General features: G+C 35.7%; 1 protein-coding gene across 1 annotated transcript in view; it reads left to right on the plus strand.

Annotated features, from left to right (window-relative positions):
• The window catches only part of RHBDD1 (rhomboid domain containing 1), a 28,039-nt gene that overhangs the window by 108 nt on the left and 9,965 nt on the right, over positions 1-17,966 (plus strand). Inside the window, exons 2-6 of the mRNA XM_010001662.1 lie at positions 2-307; positions 2,477-2,609; positions 5,785-5,873; positions 7,532-7,582; positions 10,936-11,055. Of these exons, the coding sequence (XP_009999964.1) occupies positions 2-307; positions 2,477-2,609; positions 5,785-5,873; positions 7,532-7,582; positions 10,936-11,055 (699 nt within the window). The remainder of the gene's footprint in view (position 1; positions 308-2,476; positions 2,610-5,784; positions 5,874-7,531; positions 7,583-10,935; positions 11,056-17,966) is intronic.

Below are 17,966 nucleotides of genomic sequence, written 5' to 3' on the forward strand. Positions count from 1 at the left end.
CTGAATCCTGTGAGGCCACTGTCTGAAGTGTGCATCAGTGTACATGAAGGCTTCTACAGACAGAACTGGCAACGTTTACTGCTTTCTCCTGTCCACCATGCAGATGACTGGCATTTATATTATAACATGATTTCCATGCTATGGAAGGGGATGATGCTGGAAAAAAAGCTTAAGAGCATATGGTTTGCATACATAATTGCAGTATTTTCAGTGTTGATTGGAATTGTTTATATGGTGCTGGAATTCATGCTTGTGAAAATTCTGGATGATCCTTCATATGAAATGAATTGTGCTGTAGGTTTTTCAGGTAAGACATATAGTCCAACTGACATATGAAAAAATATTTATAGGTACTACATAGCAATATTTGTTGAATGCAGAAAATTGATAGGTGTGCATCCTTATGCATGTATGTGGTTGTCATCTCAGTAAAGTTGTCCTATTTTTTATTTTAAAGCATGTACATGCTGTATTTAGCTGTCGTTGGGGGCTAACATTAGAAGGCAAGTTCTCCTTTTCAAGCTCTGAGAGAAGTTCTTCAACATCTCTAAGGGTTCCTTATGGTATTCAACTTGGTACTAGTTGGAAGATCCTGGTAGTTGCTTATTTGTAGCTTCACCTGTTCTCTGCTCATCCACCCTTTGGTAATGAGACATGCCCAGTTCTTATATTGGTCTTTATGGTGGCTGTAGGGCCATGAGTGCAGCCTTTTCCCCTGAGGGGTTTGGCTGCCTGTGCTCAAGGACAGCTGTAGTGAAAGGCACCTGTGACCCACCTCAGACTAGTGGGAAAAAGTGTTTGAGCTGGCTGAGAGGAGCGTCACTGGGAGCCTATTCCCCTATTGCTCAAAAACTGCTTCTCTAAGCTCAAGCCCACTGTGTCATTCATGTCTGAGCTGCATTGCATCTGTGCCTGGCTACATGCTTCTCTGACCTAGGTCCTGATGTGACTTCTTGACTTCAGGCCTGCCATGGCAGGAGCATGTTCCTGGTGCTTTGGGCTCCTAGCTAGTCCCACTTAACTGCCACCTGTATGCTTTGCTCAGAGACCATGGGACTGGGGCCCATGGGGGAGGCTGCAGCCTGGCTGCTTCTCTGTTCCGTGTGGATATTCCTTTTTTAGAGGATTTAACTCTTGCTGCTCCCCAACAGTGACTGCAGCACTCTACTGATTATTATTATTATTAGTGACAAAATGAGTGAAATATCTGCACTCAGTCATCTTAGCTGGACTTTCTACAGTTATCTCTTTTCATCAGATTTGTGTCCAGCTTCTCACTTAGCCAGATAACAACTTAAATGTCCCTTTTCTTGACCCAATGGAAGGGAAGTTGAATTTTGTGATAGAATTACCCAGGTGATGCAAGTTTTGCTTTGCATTACAGCAGAAGGCACCAAGTTACTGAACAGGCAGCAGTGATGGGCCAGGTTGGGGCCCCATTTCATTTCTTACAAGAGATTCGTGTCAGGTGTACTACAGTATTAGCTGGAGTATATAAATTGGATTTGCTAGTGAAATTTAAAAAGTGAGACTAAGCCTATAACTTACTAAGCCATTTGTGCAGATGACAAAAAAATCAAACTTTTTATCAAATTAGGGATTTATTTATTCTGCAAGATAGTTCAGATCTAGCATTGAGTATTGCAGCCCATTTTGATGTGACTTACCATCTGCAGCATCCTTTTGAGAATCCAAAACTTGAAAATGTGGGACTGCAGCCTTTGTGCATGTGCATTTGACTTTTATTTGGGCAGCTCTGACAGTGTTAGTATCTGTAGTTGATCTTTCTAAACCTTCAGTGTTCTGAACGTGACCTTCAGCATACATAATTTCTTTTCAGTTGGAGCAAGTGACTTATATATGGAATGGGTCTTGAATGAGCTTTTTCTTAATAATAACTTTAAGTATTTCTATATTTTTATGACCAATTCACTTTACTAGGTTTTAAGAGTTCTAGGATGGTTGGATTAATGTTTTAAAATGGATGAAACAGACTTGCCTTTTGTCCCCTGGAGTGGTACTGGGGATTTATCTACTTGTTTCAGAAATAAGTGATTCTGGAGTATATATGTAAGATAATTTTCCATTCATTCAGAAATTGAGCTTGCTGTTGAGCTTCACAAACTTATGTTTGTCTTGCTTTCAGTAATGGCTTTTCTCAAATCACAGAACATCTTATTGGCTTCCATCTTGTAGATTATTTCAAGTAGAACTCTCATTTAAAAATTGTTTCTATTGATTTTAATACCTGAATAGCTATGGTGAGTAGGCATATTAACAAGCAGTGTAGAATAATTTATTTTTTTTAAAGTCACTGAAAAGTATGACTGAAAAAACCAGCTTAGGACTATTCTGGCACCCAACAGTGTGCTTTGTGGTGCTGTGAAACTGCATGATACTTCAATGTCAGTAGTTGTTCTCTTTATTGTTTGGGCACCAGTAGTTCTCTCTTTATGCAATTTCTTCTTGTTTGCAGGAGTCCTGTTTGCTTTGAAAGTTCTTAACAACCATTACAATCCAGGAAGAGTTAGCAGTGTCCTTGGATTGCAGATAGCCAGTAAATATGCTTGTTGGGTGGAGCTGGTGGCTATTCATCTGATCTCCCCAGGGTAAGTGTGGTTCATACTTAACAGTTAGGAGAAGAGATTTGGGCCATCTGAAGTAGTTTGAAATGTATTATGAAGTACGTGTAGTGCTATCTGGCATCCATACAGTGTTGAGGTACAATTAAGTGTTGAGGCTACAGTCTGCTTTTTTCCTTAACGACCTCTATTTTGACCACATTTAAAAACAAAATACTGTGTCCAGAAGGTATTAGTAAGCATTTGAGGGAAGATAAAAAAAGCTGATGGACAAGCAAAAAAGGAACATCATTTTTCAGCCAAGTAACCAGACTAATACACTGTGGTGCGAAGGGCTTCGTTAGCAAAACACTGTTTGCTTGCTATTTCTGTCCTAGTCCCTTATGCCCATTTGTTGTAGTCGCTCCTCTAATTTATAATCAAGCTATGATCCAGTATTCAGCAGATTTTAAGCAGTTTTACTGCCCTGCAGTCTTGCCAGTGGCCTCCCTCAATTTTCCTGTGTCCTTAGTTCTGCCAGCACAGTTCATCTGCCACTGCCACTGTGAGAATAGTGCCTTTCTCTTCTTTGGCAGCTGATTTCTGGAGTTCTAGTTGCAAATTGGGAATTTTCTTGTATAATATTTTGTAATTGTCAGTCACATTGGAGAATGTATGCAAAGTACATTTATGTAGAATTTCCCACTTTTCAGAAATTAATTATTTTTTTTTAAAGGGGAGGGCAGTACTGACATACCTCATCAGATGGTGTGGTGTAGCAGATAGAACATTAGCTAGACCAGAATAAAAATTGCAATATCTCTGGTTGTGTCAATTCAGAAATAAACTTCAGTATAAATACATGGATTTGATTGAACACTTTCAGGCTTCCACAACTTACCTGGGCAACCTGTTCTGGTGTCTCGCCACCCTCACACTAATGAATTTCTTCCTGATGTCTAACCTAAATCTCCCCTAGTCCAGTTTTGATCCATTACCTCTTGTCCTCTCATGACATGCTCTTGTAAAAAGTCCCTCCCCAGCTTTCCTGTAGCCCCTTCAGACACTGGAAGGCTGCTGTGAGGTCTCCCCAGAGCCTTCTCTTTTCAGGCTAAACAGCTCTAACTCTCTCAGCCTATCCTCATAGGAGAGGTGCTCCAGATAATACTCGAATCATCTTCATGGCCCTTTTCTGGATTTCCATGAGCTCCTTGTCCTCCTTATGTTGGTGGCTCCAGAACTGGACACAGTGCTCTAGGTGGTCTCATGAGAACTGAGTAAAGTGGTGTGATATGTTGATCTGAACTTTATTGTATACTTTACTGTGTGCCCCAAGTTCTATTCTGAAACTCTTCTACTAGCCAATCACTTCTAGCCTGATTTGTATAGTTGATGTTTGTGTGATATGTTGAGAACTCCATCTTTGACTTTAATGTATTGCACCCTGTTTTTTCCAAACTTTCCACTACTTCATTTTGTCAAGGTCACTTTAAATTGTAATGCCATCTTTAGTGATCCTTACAGCTTCTCTTAGCTTGTAGTTTGTAAATAATATTTTTAATAGAGTCTTGCAGAAATCCACTTCATTCATATCCTGTTTGGTAATGTATCACTGAGAAATGTTAAGCCAGGCTTACCAAACACACAGTGATCTGCTTAGTGGAGTTTTAGAGTTTACAGTTTTTAAGCCTTCTTTATGACAAATGCTGTGACACTTTCCTGCGTTCTTACAGCATGTGTAACATCTGCCAATTCTCCCTTTCTATGAGGCTTGTTGCGTTATTAAAGGAGGAATTTCGGTTGATTTGATGCAATTTGTTCTTGATTAATCTGTTTTCTGCTTCTGGTGTTCTTATCTTGGTTGTTTCCACAAATGCTGTGTCTTAGTGATTGTTGAACAGATAGTTTTATCTGGAAACAGAAAACAGTGATTATTAGTCTGTAGTCTTCTGACTAGAGTCCTGTTTCTTGTAGAAACTTTATATTGGCAATTGCCTCTTACCTATAAATTTCTGACATCAGCATTCATGTGTTACTCTTAAAAAATAAATTGATGGTTACTTATGGGAAATATCTGCAGCTCCACATAGCAGAGTGCAAGTTTGTGGTTAAGTATGTGGCAAAAGAGTGAATTTAGATTTGATCTTTATCTCCCTCTAGTGACATATGCATTTTCTTTTGTACTTTTACCAATTGTGCCTGGAAGTTGTATTGTCATGAGTGCGTAACTGTCTAACTCTTCTCTAATTCTGACCACGATGTAAAAAGTGTCATGTTTAAATCTATTTTTGCATTAAACAGAGGTGTCATTGCTGCTTTATCATGGCTAAAAGGTTCCCATTACTTGGATCTTTGGACAGGCAGTATATAACTCAGAGGACTGGGTTATTTATGATTGCATATACTGGGAAGTTGTAGTGTTTTAGTGTATTGGCTTCTTTACTTTCGTAGTAGAGGTGAACAATTTACAAATAATGTTTAAAGCTGGTTTTACTCAAGAGTTTAACTCTTTGAATGCTGAAAATCAGTTTATGAATTTATAGACTACCCCAGTCATGGCATATCAAGATATGCTTCCATGTTGATAATTTCCCAAAAGACTCTAGAGCCTTTTCATTCTATATGCAAATGGACAATGATCTTTTAAAGAAATTTTTAATATGTATAGAAAAGAATTTGGATCTCTTTACACTCATTGTTCTTTCAAGTTCGAGGGTACTCTGTTACAAAGATTGCAACAGATCTGCATTCATGCTTATCTCAACAATAACAATAGGATTAACAATAGGATTGTGTTGATAGTGAAGTAGAAAGTACTGTATTTATTCTTTCATTTTGAAATTGTAAATGGATTTGGTAGAGCCTTCCTAGACATTTTGGTGTAATTCTGCATATTTGCCTTTTTATAGATTAAGACTAATTTCCTAACTCAGTAAGTCTTTATTTTAAGTGCTTTTAGGGAAACAGTATTCCATCCTTGAAACAAGGAATTTAAATTATCTTTCCAATTATGTTCCAGCTTCTTCAGGATATTGGCTACATACTTTTCGTTAACTGTCTATACCTACCTGTTTTAGGGTAGTTATGAAGAAAAAAAACTTGACGCTATGTCCTTGTAGTCAAGTAATTTCTCTGTGCTTGGTCTCACTCAGGAACTTCCTCTCTTACAACAAATTCTGCACTCCCCCTTTTCAATCACTCACAAGATTTTCCTTTTTTGTAGGACTTCCTTTGCTGGGCATCTGTCAGGGATTCTTGTTGGATTGATGTACACTATGGGACCTCTGAAAAAGATCATGAAAGTCTGTGCAGGTATATAATTTTGTTCAATTTGTATAATCTGTTCTATTAAAATACTCTATTTTTCATTAAAAAATCAGTAAGTCTTGCATACCCAAATTCAGGCCATTCTCAGCAAATCTTTAGCCAATTAAAGATATGCCAGTTATTAAAGTGAGTGCAGAATAAGAAGCATTTATTTTTTATTTTAATACGGATTATAAGAACCAGTAAATGTGGCTTTCAGGTATTTTTATTTAGAGGAATATCTTTAACCTTATTTTTAAATGTTTGTTAAGAGTAAAATTTTGTGTAAAGATATCAATGAAAATGTCAGTTTTTGTGGCTTCACCACACTTCATTTAAATATGTCAGAGCAGAATCAGTTTCCATGTTGATTTCTGCTACTTGCAGCCATTCTAGTGGACGTCTCTACAGTTTTAAAAAAAGTTGTGGGATACTTGAGGACTTGTTACCAGAATTCTTAAGCTTTCCAACAACATAATACAACAGCTTTTCATATTGCTATAATACTTATTTTAAAAAAGATTGATCTTGAGACATCTTTAGTCTAAAATTGTTTTAAATACATCCCTGCAAACTTTAATGTGAATGCTCCCATAAATTTCAGTGGTTTAATTAGAAGTCTAAGCCCTGTCAAAATAGCTGTGTTGTGAGGTTAGTTGTTAGAATATTTGGGTTTTTGTGTGATTAGTTAACATTTTTAGTACTTTATTCATGACTGTGCCATCAAGTTGACCATGGATAATGGTGTTTGTGTAGTGGGAAATTATTCAGATATGCATAATTTTCACAGAAGGTTTTATTGCAGTTTAGTAATAGTCTACAAGTCATCTGTATTTAGCAGTTTTAAGTGGAAGAATAGAGACCAAACCATGAGATTGCTTATCTCACTAGAGTGAACAGTGTCACCTTGGTTAAGTGTTAATACCATGTTTCTGTGACACAAGGACAGGGGAGTGTCTGCAGTCTGGTGGCTATTAGGATAGTCTAGGATTAAGTTGTGCTGTTTCAGGAGGTTCTTGAGTCTCTGTTCTTGGGTGTTTTCATGACTTGAAAATACAAAGCCCTGACTGAGTAACCTGGTCAGATCTTGTGGCTGGCTCTGCTCTGAGCAGGAATTGGGCTAGGGACCTTCTGAGATTATTTCCAAATGGAATTATTCTAGAATTCTTTGGTAACTCCCATGGTATTGTCAGTGAAACACACTAAGTAAATCCTGCTGCTGTGGAGGTTGCTGTGAGGCTAAGACGTGGAGGGAGTGTTCCAGTACTTGGGTCAAAGCTTAGGTTTTCTCCTGTGTAGCAGGACAGAAACAGTGCAGTGTTATTCCAGTCCATAGTTTTCTGTGCTTTAACACATTTTTAACAGTGCAATCTCAGTGCAGAAATTACTAATTTTGTCTTCTGGAGAACATTTCTTGGGTTGGTTTACATTTTTCTAGTTTCCATGATTGTTTCTTAAACGCGGCACAATACTATAAAATCTACAACATACAAGTTTACTAATACTGTATTCTCTATAAAAAAAAATGCAGAGATACCCTTTGTTCCATATTTGTAGCTTATGAAACAGACTCTGAAAGTACTTTGAACTTTATTTTGTGTTTTATAAAGAAAGACAATGTAACTACTCTTTCTGGATAATACATGTACTATTCCTAGATTTAGGTGGCTTTTCTTCATTCACTGACCCTGCCAGGCCAAGGGACTACTATTCAGGTAAGTACTCTTGCCCACTTACCAAACAACTTATTCCAGCTTTAAAATTAGACATACCCTTTTTGCTAATGATGGAAAACCTATGGTGGAGCTAATGAAATGGAAACACGTAAAATATTAAAAATATCTGCACATGATAAACTTCTGTGGCCATATTTTACCTTTCCTTTTTAGGGAACAGGGTGGATATGTTTTGTACAAGAGGCTATAAACCTCAAATTACAGTCATGACTTGTGTTGCAAGCCAACACTGACACAGAGACTAGACCCTCTCTGACAAGCAACTTCTTCCTTTGAACACTTTTTGTAGATCAAGTAATTTACATGCAAAAAGCTCACTCCTCACCAGAATATATTTAAGCTATCTTCACAGTATATAGATGGATATTTGGAATACTGGCATGCTTTGAATATGACGTGTTTAATTGACTTCTTATGCAGAGCATTGAGTCATGTGGAGAGTATGGAAATAATATGTGGAGGTCCTGTCTAGGCGGAACAGGAGTCAGCTATGAGAAGGGCCATGAGATCCCATGAGGGATCAAAGCTAAGGGATTTATAGCTTAATGTATCTTCTCTCCTGCAGTTTTTTTTTATTGACTTCTTATGCAGAGCATTGAGTCATGTGGAGAGTATGGAAATAATATGTGGAGGTCCTGTCTAGGCGGAACAGGAGTCAGCTATGAGAAGGGCCATGAGATCCCATGAGGGATCAAAGCTAAGGGATTTATAGCTTAATGTAGTTTCTTCCCTGCAGTTTTTTTTTATTATACTCTTTCCTAGGCATCTGCTGTGAGAACAGGATAAATAGATAGTGGTGACTCGCACAAATATCTGCCTGTGTGCAGAGGCTTGTGTCTTAAAGATATCCTTGGGAAAGCTTTATGGGACTGTTGTGATTTTTTTTTTTCAGCAGAAGGTTTTATTGGGAGAGCTTTGGCTTTAGTAGCCTGTGATGGATTCTCCTTCCATTAATTTGTCAAAAGCTCTTTGGATTGGCATGAACTCTTAACACCTAAAACATGACAGGAATTTATTTTCAGACTTGACTTCCTGGTGTAGCATCTATCACTTTGGTCTGGTTTGAACCTGCTAGCTACTAATTTCATTTGATGCACATTAATTCTTCTCTGGGAAGGGAAACCAAACCTTCATTCTTTATGTACTTTCTTCGTATTATTTATGGTTCTATAGACTTCAGTCCTATTTTCACCACATTAATCTTGTCTCACTGGTTTAAAAGTTGTAGTCTGTGTGGCTACTTATATGAAAATTACTTCACATGTTTGATCATTCTTACTGTTCTCTGATGTTTAATAGTGCAGGGGTTTTTATTTTTAAGTTTTATACATGATGTGTACTTACTCTGAGCCACAGTTAGCCAAGGTTAGTGCTGCTTTTATTCTCCAGGATGGATTTTGTCTTTCATGATCTACCTCCAATTTTATTATTACATTAAATAATTCCCAGAAGCAAAATTATGGGCCCTTGGAATATTTTGAAGCATATGTTTTGTAATTCCTAGCCAAAAAGATCTGAAACTATTTTCCTTACCAACAGCAGCAAGGACTGTTGTAACTTGGAGTATGTTTAGCCAGGATTTCCATTATTTCAGTTCTCAAGTCAAAAAACACTTGATCTAAAGGCCAGTAAAGAAATAAAACTAAATTAATAGTGAAATGAAATAACTTGAAAATAGACTGTGGTGAGCATGAGCTGCCTGTGACCAGCCGTCTCAGCATGGTTGAAGATGTTCACCTAGCTACAGGTACTACTCAGTCCCCCAGGGCCCAGGTGTGCTGCTTGTATTCCTCTGTATTCCACCTTCATAACTAAATATTCCACCAGTATTCCAGTATTGATTTTTTTTTATCAGAAAAGGTACTTTAATGGCTAATGAAAACAAAAATTTGTACTTGACATTTAAGTTCCAGAATATATTGCAGCAACTGTACAAACACCAGCTGCATGGAGCTTGGGTGAGCGTAAAAGGCCACCCTTGTGGAACAGGAACAGATTCTGAATAGCCTCTTTTTCTTTTCCTGCTCTTCCTAAACAACAACAAAAAAAATATGGAAGAGATTTCATGTAATTCATCTAGCATGTTAGGGAACTATGCAGCACCTGAGGAAAGAAACTTCATATTGTGCTGACAAAAAGAAAGTCTGGGGTTTTTCACTTGTCTTGGGCAGGCTCTGAAGTATCCCCGTTGTTGTGGACAACAAAGGTTACACGTGGAATTTGTGTAACTGATAACACAAGAGTATCATTGACATTAATAATCTGAAGATAAAGCAGAATGGCCTGCTGGATTTGTTTAATACACAAATATTTCTAATTTTTAAAAACCAGTGTATATTTTCTATATGTTGGAAGAAATGGTATACATTACTGTACTGTGGTTCTTCAAAATCCTCTGTTCAGCTGTCTGGAAGAGAAATTAAATTATTACCCAAAACTTTATATTTTGAAGATGCAAAAATAGAATTAAAAATGGGACTTTTCTCCTTAGTTTTTCTGTTCAGATCTTTTGTGCTCTGGTAAGAACACATTGTGTTAAAAGGAAGAGAGTCTTGCTCAATTCTTTAGTCACTTAATTTTTTCTTTCAAATCCCATGTGTTTGGGTGGATAATGGTTTGTTTGTTCATGGTTTTGACAAACTTTGCAAATGGTCAGAAATTCTTGGTTGTCAATAGTGCAGGCAACCTACAGTGACTGTGACATGAGAACTATGTTGTGGTAGTTTTTTTCCAGGGCAGATGTAGCCATGCAGTAGCACAGTATCAGCTGTACGTGTCACTGAGAACTTCTCAGGAGTCTTTTCCTGTGTGCTTTCTAGGGCCAAATGTAACTTGAATTTATGATGACATTGGCATGTATTGTTCATGGACACTGAAGAGAGAAGGGAGGGACAGGTGGGAAGAAGCCTGAAGCTTACTCATTTTGTTGTTGTTCTAGTTGACATTTAATAAGGTGCTCAGGAATTGACATTTGTGTTAAAAAGAGCTGATGATAAGTGAAAAGCACCCTTCGATTTCTATGTCAAACTTGATTAGTAATGGCAATTCTATGACACTTATTAATTATTACTAATATATTGTTTATTAATATAACAATTATAAAATAGGTGTTTGATCCATCTTTTTTTCTGTTTTCTCTTCCTTGTTACTCTAGTCTGGCTTTGTAAATTACAAATGGATTCATGGCATATATTGTTTAAGTAATTTAATCATAATTTTTATTTCGCAAGTTGAAAGAATTTGTGGAAGAAAGCATAAAGATAATATTTGACTTCACACTCTTCTACTGAGTAGCAGCAGTTTATTTTCTTTATTTTGTGTTAATTTTACAGAGTATTATGACTATTCAGGTTATGAATACAGATCACCGAGGAGCTATTATGATTATACAGGTGGACTTTCTGAAGAAGAACAGCTTGAAAGGGCAGTGCTAAACAGTCTGAATGAAAGAGGTATGATTGTTACTGCATTTTTTATTTTAATATACGATTCATACTGAGAAGGGAGTGAGGGGGGTGGGAAGATGGTTTGGTTTTTTGATTGGTTTTTTATGGGTTTTGCTTGTTTGTTTGGTTTGATTTGAGTTTTTTTCAGTATTTTGGGCATATCTTGAGAAACAGATGAAGGTTTCCTCAGAATTTTCAGAGAATATGATTTGAGGATTCTGTAATGCGATATCATTCATTTTGTGTAATTGCATTCACAATTATTTACTGTTTTATTTTACTACAGTAATAGCAAGGTAATCAATGCTTTATAACAAAATATCCTTACGTAAATTAAGTTGCTGTGTAAAAAAAAAAAATAAATCTTGCGATACTCTAGAAAGTAGTATGAAGTGGTATAATAGAGTTGTTGTTGCCAATATTTAAACTTTCTCCATGTGTGTAGTTTTGCTTTTTATATAAATTTAAATGACAAGCAATGTACTAATTTCTTACTCTCTGCTCTTATATTCTAGCTAGCTGAAAGACCTAAAAATATTAAATAATTAGAAAGAAATGCTGTTTGTTTTTAAGTGGCATTTGTTAGTTAAATGGGTGTACAGTACATTCATTAGGATATATTGCATCTTTTTATGAGGCAAGTGAAATCAAGAGGGAAAAAATAACATGTAGAATCTATTTCAGCTTCTGAAAACTTCAGGACTTGAGAGAAAATCTGTTCAATAGGACTGACAGAACGTTATTAGAGCATCACGTGTAAAATGTACATCAGTTATGCAAAATTTATGTTGAAGTAATAAAAATGAAGGGCGGAAATGAGTATAATATATGTTGTCTGGTATCAAGATAGTTTTTAATATCAAGCCTTACTTCCTCTTTAATCTGTTGCATGTCAGTATGGATTCTTTTGGGAATTCAGCCAAAGGCTTTAGGCACCCCTTCACTTAAAAAATTGGAAAGATTTATTTTAAGTTCAGTGAAGCTGTAACATATAATATTAAAAAAATAATAGCCCTGCTGAATAGCTTATAGGTGTCACTTAGCTTTTCATAATCTTCATATTCTTCCTGAGTGCAAGGAAGTGTTCATTAGAAAAAAGATACTGAAACCTCTGCTTGTGACTGCAGCCTTTAAAATGTGGAACACTGTTCAGAAACCTCTGCATGGAAAATTAATTAGCACCACTGTGTTATGTCTGCCAGAGAAATACCAAGCAAAACATGGAAATTCATGTCTTGACAAATCATTACTTACATTTTCACACCTTCTGTGATCCTGTTTTTTATTACAAAGGACGTGTTAGCTACAGGATGGTTTTAAAATGGCAGCAGATGAGGCAAGTTTGTAATAGGAAAAGGCTTTTTTTAAAAGTAAATGCAGCTTTTTTGCGTTATTAAGTTTGCATCTATTGTGAGAGTTACCTGGGAGGCAGAAGTGCAGACTTAAAGAGAAATTAGAGGGTTTTAAAGCATTTTATGTTTTTTTTCTAGATACCTTAATTTTTGTGTTCACCTTTGTTTTTTAGTTCTAGCCATTCCTCAACATAGTGAAGCTAGAAACTTTTTGAGTCAAGATTATTACAATAATATATTCTAGAAATTACTGCAATCTGAGCAGTCTGATTTCAATAAAATTTAGAAGATAGGGACTGTTCATGTGCTTTTAGAAAATTTTAAAAATTAAAGTAATATCAGTATTTTGCCCTACATAAGTACTCGATTTTTGGGAAGAAAAAGGTCTAAAGTGAGCTTTATGGTAACAACTTTTTTTTACTGCTGTTTTTACATGACATTTTACATATTGTTCAACACTGAGTTTGAGAAGTTCTTTAAAACTTTTAATATTAAAAGTTTTGAAATATCTGCAAAAATGAGCAATGTTTGGTTTTTTTAAATGACCAAGGAAACAGAATACAAGTAATCATGCAAAATGACAAAAGTATAAGTAACTTCATGGTATAGACTTGAATGGCTTTAATGTATCAGTGTGGAGTTTGTAGCCTTAAATCTACATCACTATAGGTAAGTTTATTTTGTCTGCTTGTTGTCTTTGGACAAAGATAAGTTTTCAGCTGTAAGAGGGAATATATTTATACTTCTAGAGTGCCCTCTGAAACAAGAGGCAATATTTAGCATCTAAATATATCTCACTGGTGTAGAATTGTGGCATACCAAGTCACATTTTTAATTTCTATTTAAGACATTAGCATTTCTTAAGACTGTGGTAGCATCTGTTTTCAGCACTAGTTCTAGTTTTTGAAACATCACATGAAAATTGGAAAATGTATAATTGTATATTGTTTCCAATATAGTTTGGTGTGATCACATGTGCATAGATGATGTTTTCAGTGGTTTTGCAAGAGTGCTTTTATTTTGCAGCTTTCTCCTGCCCATTAGACAACTAGAGTTTGGAAAAGCAAGACTTAAGAGCTGAACTCCTAAGATGTTTCCTTAAGAAAGTTGCTGAAAGGTGAAGCTTGCCAATAGGCAGTTGCCTTATTTCACAAAAAACTAACAAACTGTGTAATTGATTATACCAATTTTAGTGACACATAGCATGTGATAAAATTTGCTCTACTAAGGAGCAATTAGGATATTCTCCCCTCTGTTAGTTTGAAAAATAAGTTTAAATGAGCACTGTCCTTTGAACACAATAAATTTTTCCCTGAAGTGTGACATTCACAGATGCTTGCAATTACACGGATGATGAAATAGGTACTTGACTAAAAATTACATAAAATAATTTGAAATGGCTATTTAAATGGATGTAAAAACTGGTACCACACTTAAAATTTAGTGTACTCTTTCCATATCAATATTTTTTCTTTTCCAACTATGACATTAAATCATCACAGTTGCTCTGGAGCTTGGACAAAAAAGGATTGCCTTAATTTGGATACATTTATTAGAGGTTTTAGGTCACAAGTTAAGAATGTTGACCCACTTATAAGTTATTATGTCAGCTTCCTACTAAGCTATGTAAAGAATCAGTGACATACAGAATTTCCCACTATCACTTGTCTATATCTGAAAACTACGTCCTGATAAGATACGTATCGAATTCAAGCTTGGTAGTTATTTGTCTATAATCCTATACATGGGTTATCTAAACCCACCATAAAGGTACTGCGTTTCTGCTTGGTCCATATCCAGGTATTCCTGAGCTGCAATTCTGTTTTTACAGTACATCCTAAAAATTTCTTCATAATGAGTAATGCAGCAAAAGAAATTGATGGGCTTGTTTATGGGATTTATGTAGGCATCAATTTTAAGGTTATCAAATTTCCATAATAATTTAGGTCCATTTACTAGAGGTCTATTTACCAAAAGTGCTACTTATTATATTCATTCCCAGCTTTAGGTATGTTCTTGTCTCAAACAGGAATTGGTTTAAACAGCATTCTTTTTTTCACCAAAGCATTTTTATATTCATTCTTATTCTCATTCTCTATTGGTTACAAATTGCAATAATTCTTCCTTTAGTCAAGTCAGGAAGACAATTTACGATTTTAAAAATCATAACTTTTTATAATATACAATACGGCTTTACTATGAAGTTAAAATGTCTGTAACTTAAAAAAAATACTTGTTAGCAGCCATCCTTAATATAAAAGCCCAGAAAAGTGTATCTCTTACTTGTTGTCTACTTGCTATTCTGCTTAGAAATATCTTGATTAGTGTGGGATGTGGATTTGAATTTTTGTTGTTGTGGGTGTTGGGTCTTTTGTGAGTTAAGTTTCTAAGTGTCTGCCTCAATGTTAAGAATCAGTTGCAAGCTCATGTCTCTGCACAATCAATTTTTCCTCTTATTTTTAAGACAAGTTCTTTAAACATGTGGGTGATAGTCTTTATAGGTTGTGTTTCAAGAGAAATACCTATAAGTATACACCTACAGATACTGCTTTTGTATTTTATAGTGAAACTGTATACATATGCATTTATTGAATTCTAATTTAAAAAGAAAACAAAAAAAACCCCATACACTTCAAGTTTTTAGATGGCCAAGTATGGACTAGTCACAGGTACTGTGCAGTGTAGTCAGGAGGTATCTAGGCATCTGGCTTGTCCATTCTCTGAATTTTCAAGTGTTCTTATTTCTGTGTTCTTATGCTGATACCGGACTTTTAGACTATTACATTTGCCCAATCCATGGAAGTTTTGAATAAGAATGAAACTGTTCTGATAAGACTGCAGAGAAATGCTTTATAATTCATTTTTTTACAAGTGTTGTTTCCCTTCTGCAACTGTAGAAATGCCATTGTGTTTGTGCTTTTTTATAGATGTGGCTTAAAATAGATTATATGCTAAAGTGTGCATTGCATGATATCAGCTTAAAATACATTTCATGAAGTCATATGCTAGGACTTGCATCTGATTCTTAAAATTCATCCTTTTTTTAATTCAGACTGTGTATGGTCTGAGGTATCCAACAACAGTTTTTGGAAAAAAGCTCTCCCTCTAGAGTAGAACTCTTGTTCTGAGTATTTTTCTAAAGCTGCAACTGTGCTCTAGGGTTGCGATCACGAATGTTTTCTTCAGGCAAATTTCCAATTAATAAATTGGAAAATAGTAGGGTTTTTTATAATTTCCACAAAGGAAGTATTGGTGTGTGCAGCAAGAAACATAGTCAGAATTCTATTATAAATGTTTAAGTCTTTTCATAAAATAGTGATTTATGTAGACTTAAACAGGGTTCCTGAAGATTAGAACCAAAAAGTCCAGATTCTGTTGATAATGGATCTTGGTGTATTAAGTCCACCAGATAGGTAAGAGAAAGCACCACTAAGCCTTTTGCCACAGGCTTGTCTTTTAAAATAGAACTACAACCAATTGGTATCTATAAAATACTGTAGTGTAACAAATAATTCTGTAAAGCAGTGAAATAATTCTATTACAAAACATCCATTTACACAGCCAAACAGGTTAGCTTCAGGCAACTCAAGTAGTTACTGCCCTTGCTATCTAAACTAATGTTCACTTAGCTTTACCTAAAAAAGGCTGGACTGGATGAAAAATTTTGGACTGAAAATTGAGAGCTCAGAAGCATCTATGTTCATAGTTCAACTGTTTCTGCTTCAGTAGTAGTACAGTCAGGAAAGTTATGTGGGATGGACGAGTAGAATTGGCAGGTCCTTCACATCCAGGTCCCATGTACTTGTATGTCAAGAAGCTGTGTTTGTAGTCTAGGTTAGACATCTTAAATAAAAGTGTGGTCTTGTTAATTCCTTCTGAAATGCATGTACTATTACATATACATGTAATAGTATTGGTTTAAGCATTGTACACACTATCTTTAAAGCCACTCCTATGTATCTTTAATAGCATATATTTTGGAAATGCTGGGTTTAGACTTTTCTGCTTTGGTCTCTGCCTTAAAAATGTACTCTTGTCTTAAATTTTTAGTGTTCTGGTGAGATTTTTTTAGTTGCTTTTTTAAGCAATTTTAAGCCATTAGTTGCTTTTTTAAAGCAATGTTAACTTCGTTCAGGTACAAAAACATAGGTAATAAGCAGCTTAGGATGAGCTGTGGTTGGTTCAGGAGGAGACATAGGCATGCTTGATACAATTTTGTTCACTGTTGGTAAGTGTGTTTGAAGATTTTAAATTGTAGGCTTTATAGACTTCCACAGAATTAGCAGAACTGGGGAAATTGGTTTCTTCATTTCCATGGTCTCCTTCTACTCAGTATTATTTTTTCTTCTGCCCTTAGGATAATTATTAGTTTTATGTATATGAATCCATACAGACAATTTGACAGTCTTCTAGGAGAGGCATGATTTCCTTTCAGGAGTAATGTGTGGAGGGCATTCCTTCAGAAGTCTGGAGGAGAGTATATTAACAGAATACTCTTGATGGACAAATCAACTCTAGAAAATGTTGTGCACTCTGCTTGTATGGTCTTAGTAGTTTGATGTTTTGCCTTTTCTACTTCTTGCCCATTATTCAGGAGTTCTGTGTGCATCCTTTTCCTTTTGCTTTGAAACTCTGTTACATTAGTAAACTGGAAGAGCTGAGATGTGTTCTGTTAAAATGTCATTAATGGATACAGGTTTTTGATCCAAAGTAAATTTATTTAAAAGTTGGTTATTCAAGTGAATGAGCCTGTTTCCCATTTCTCTCTTCTGCTGTTTCTGAAAAAGTTGTTGTTGCATACAATATTGCCTAAGGTTTTGAGCCTGCTTGAATGCAATATTCCTGAGTTGCATGTTACAGGGTTAAAAAGACAAATGTGAGTGATAGTGTTTGCACTGATCATTAGCATGAAACATTATGAAAACAGAAAATATTGAAGCATTGTGACACTAGTACACTGAGAGTAGTTTAGAACATAATTTCAGATTTGATTTGACACCCTAATAGGTAATGCCTTTTGAGGCTATTTTGCTGTTTTTGAGGTATTGTTTGCCCTGAATTGTAGCACTGTGTTGAAATTACTATATTCAGTGTTTAACATTCTGGAGGTGATGGCTCTTTTGCACTGCAGCACATCTTCCAGTCCTTCTGTCAAAGGCTTGGTGCTGTATTGAGTAATTTTGGAAACCCTGCCAGAAGGGTTAACTTCCTTTGGTCTTTAGGCAACAAGTTGACAGTGACATACTTGTTCTTAGGTTCTGATTATTGCTACAAAAGATTTATATAAGAATTCCAATAGTGATTCATTTTTGCATTAATAAAGGATATAGTACTGACACAAAGTATTTATAGAGATTTTAACACTAAAATATGTACAGGATGCTGTTTTTTTCTGTGACTTACTAACTATGCAAACACTTCTGAAGGTACTGCTAATGCAGCTTTCTTTTGGATGGTTTCCTTCTTGCAAATGTTTTAACTGCCAAAGAAAATTCAAGTAGGAAGAAAACACTACCTACAGCCAACGATTTAACTGTATCTTTAATAGAGATGTTTTTCTTACAT

The sequence above is a fragment of the Chaetura pelagica genome, unplaced genomic scaffold (genome assembly GCF_000747805.2).
Source record: "Chaetura pelagica isolate M959 unplaced genomic scaffold, ChaPel_1.0 scaffold207, whole genome shotgun sequence".
Lineage (NCBI taxonomy): Eukaryota > Metazoa > Chordata > Aves > Apodiformes > Apodidae > Chaetura > Chaetura pelagica.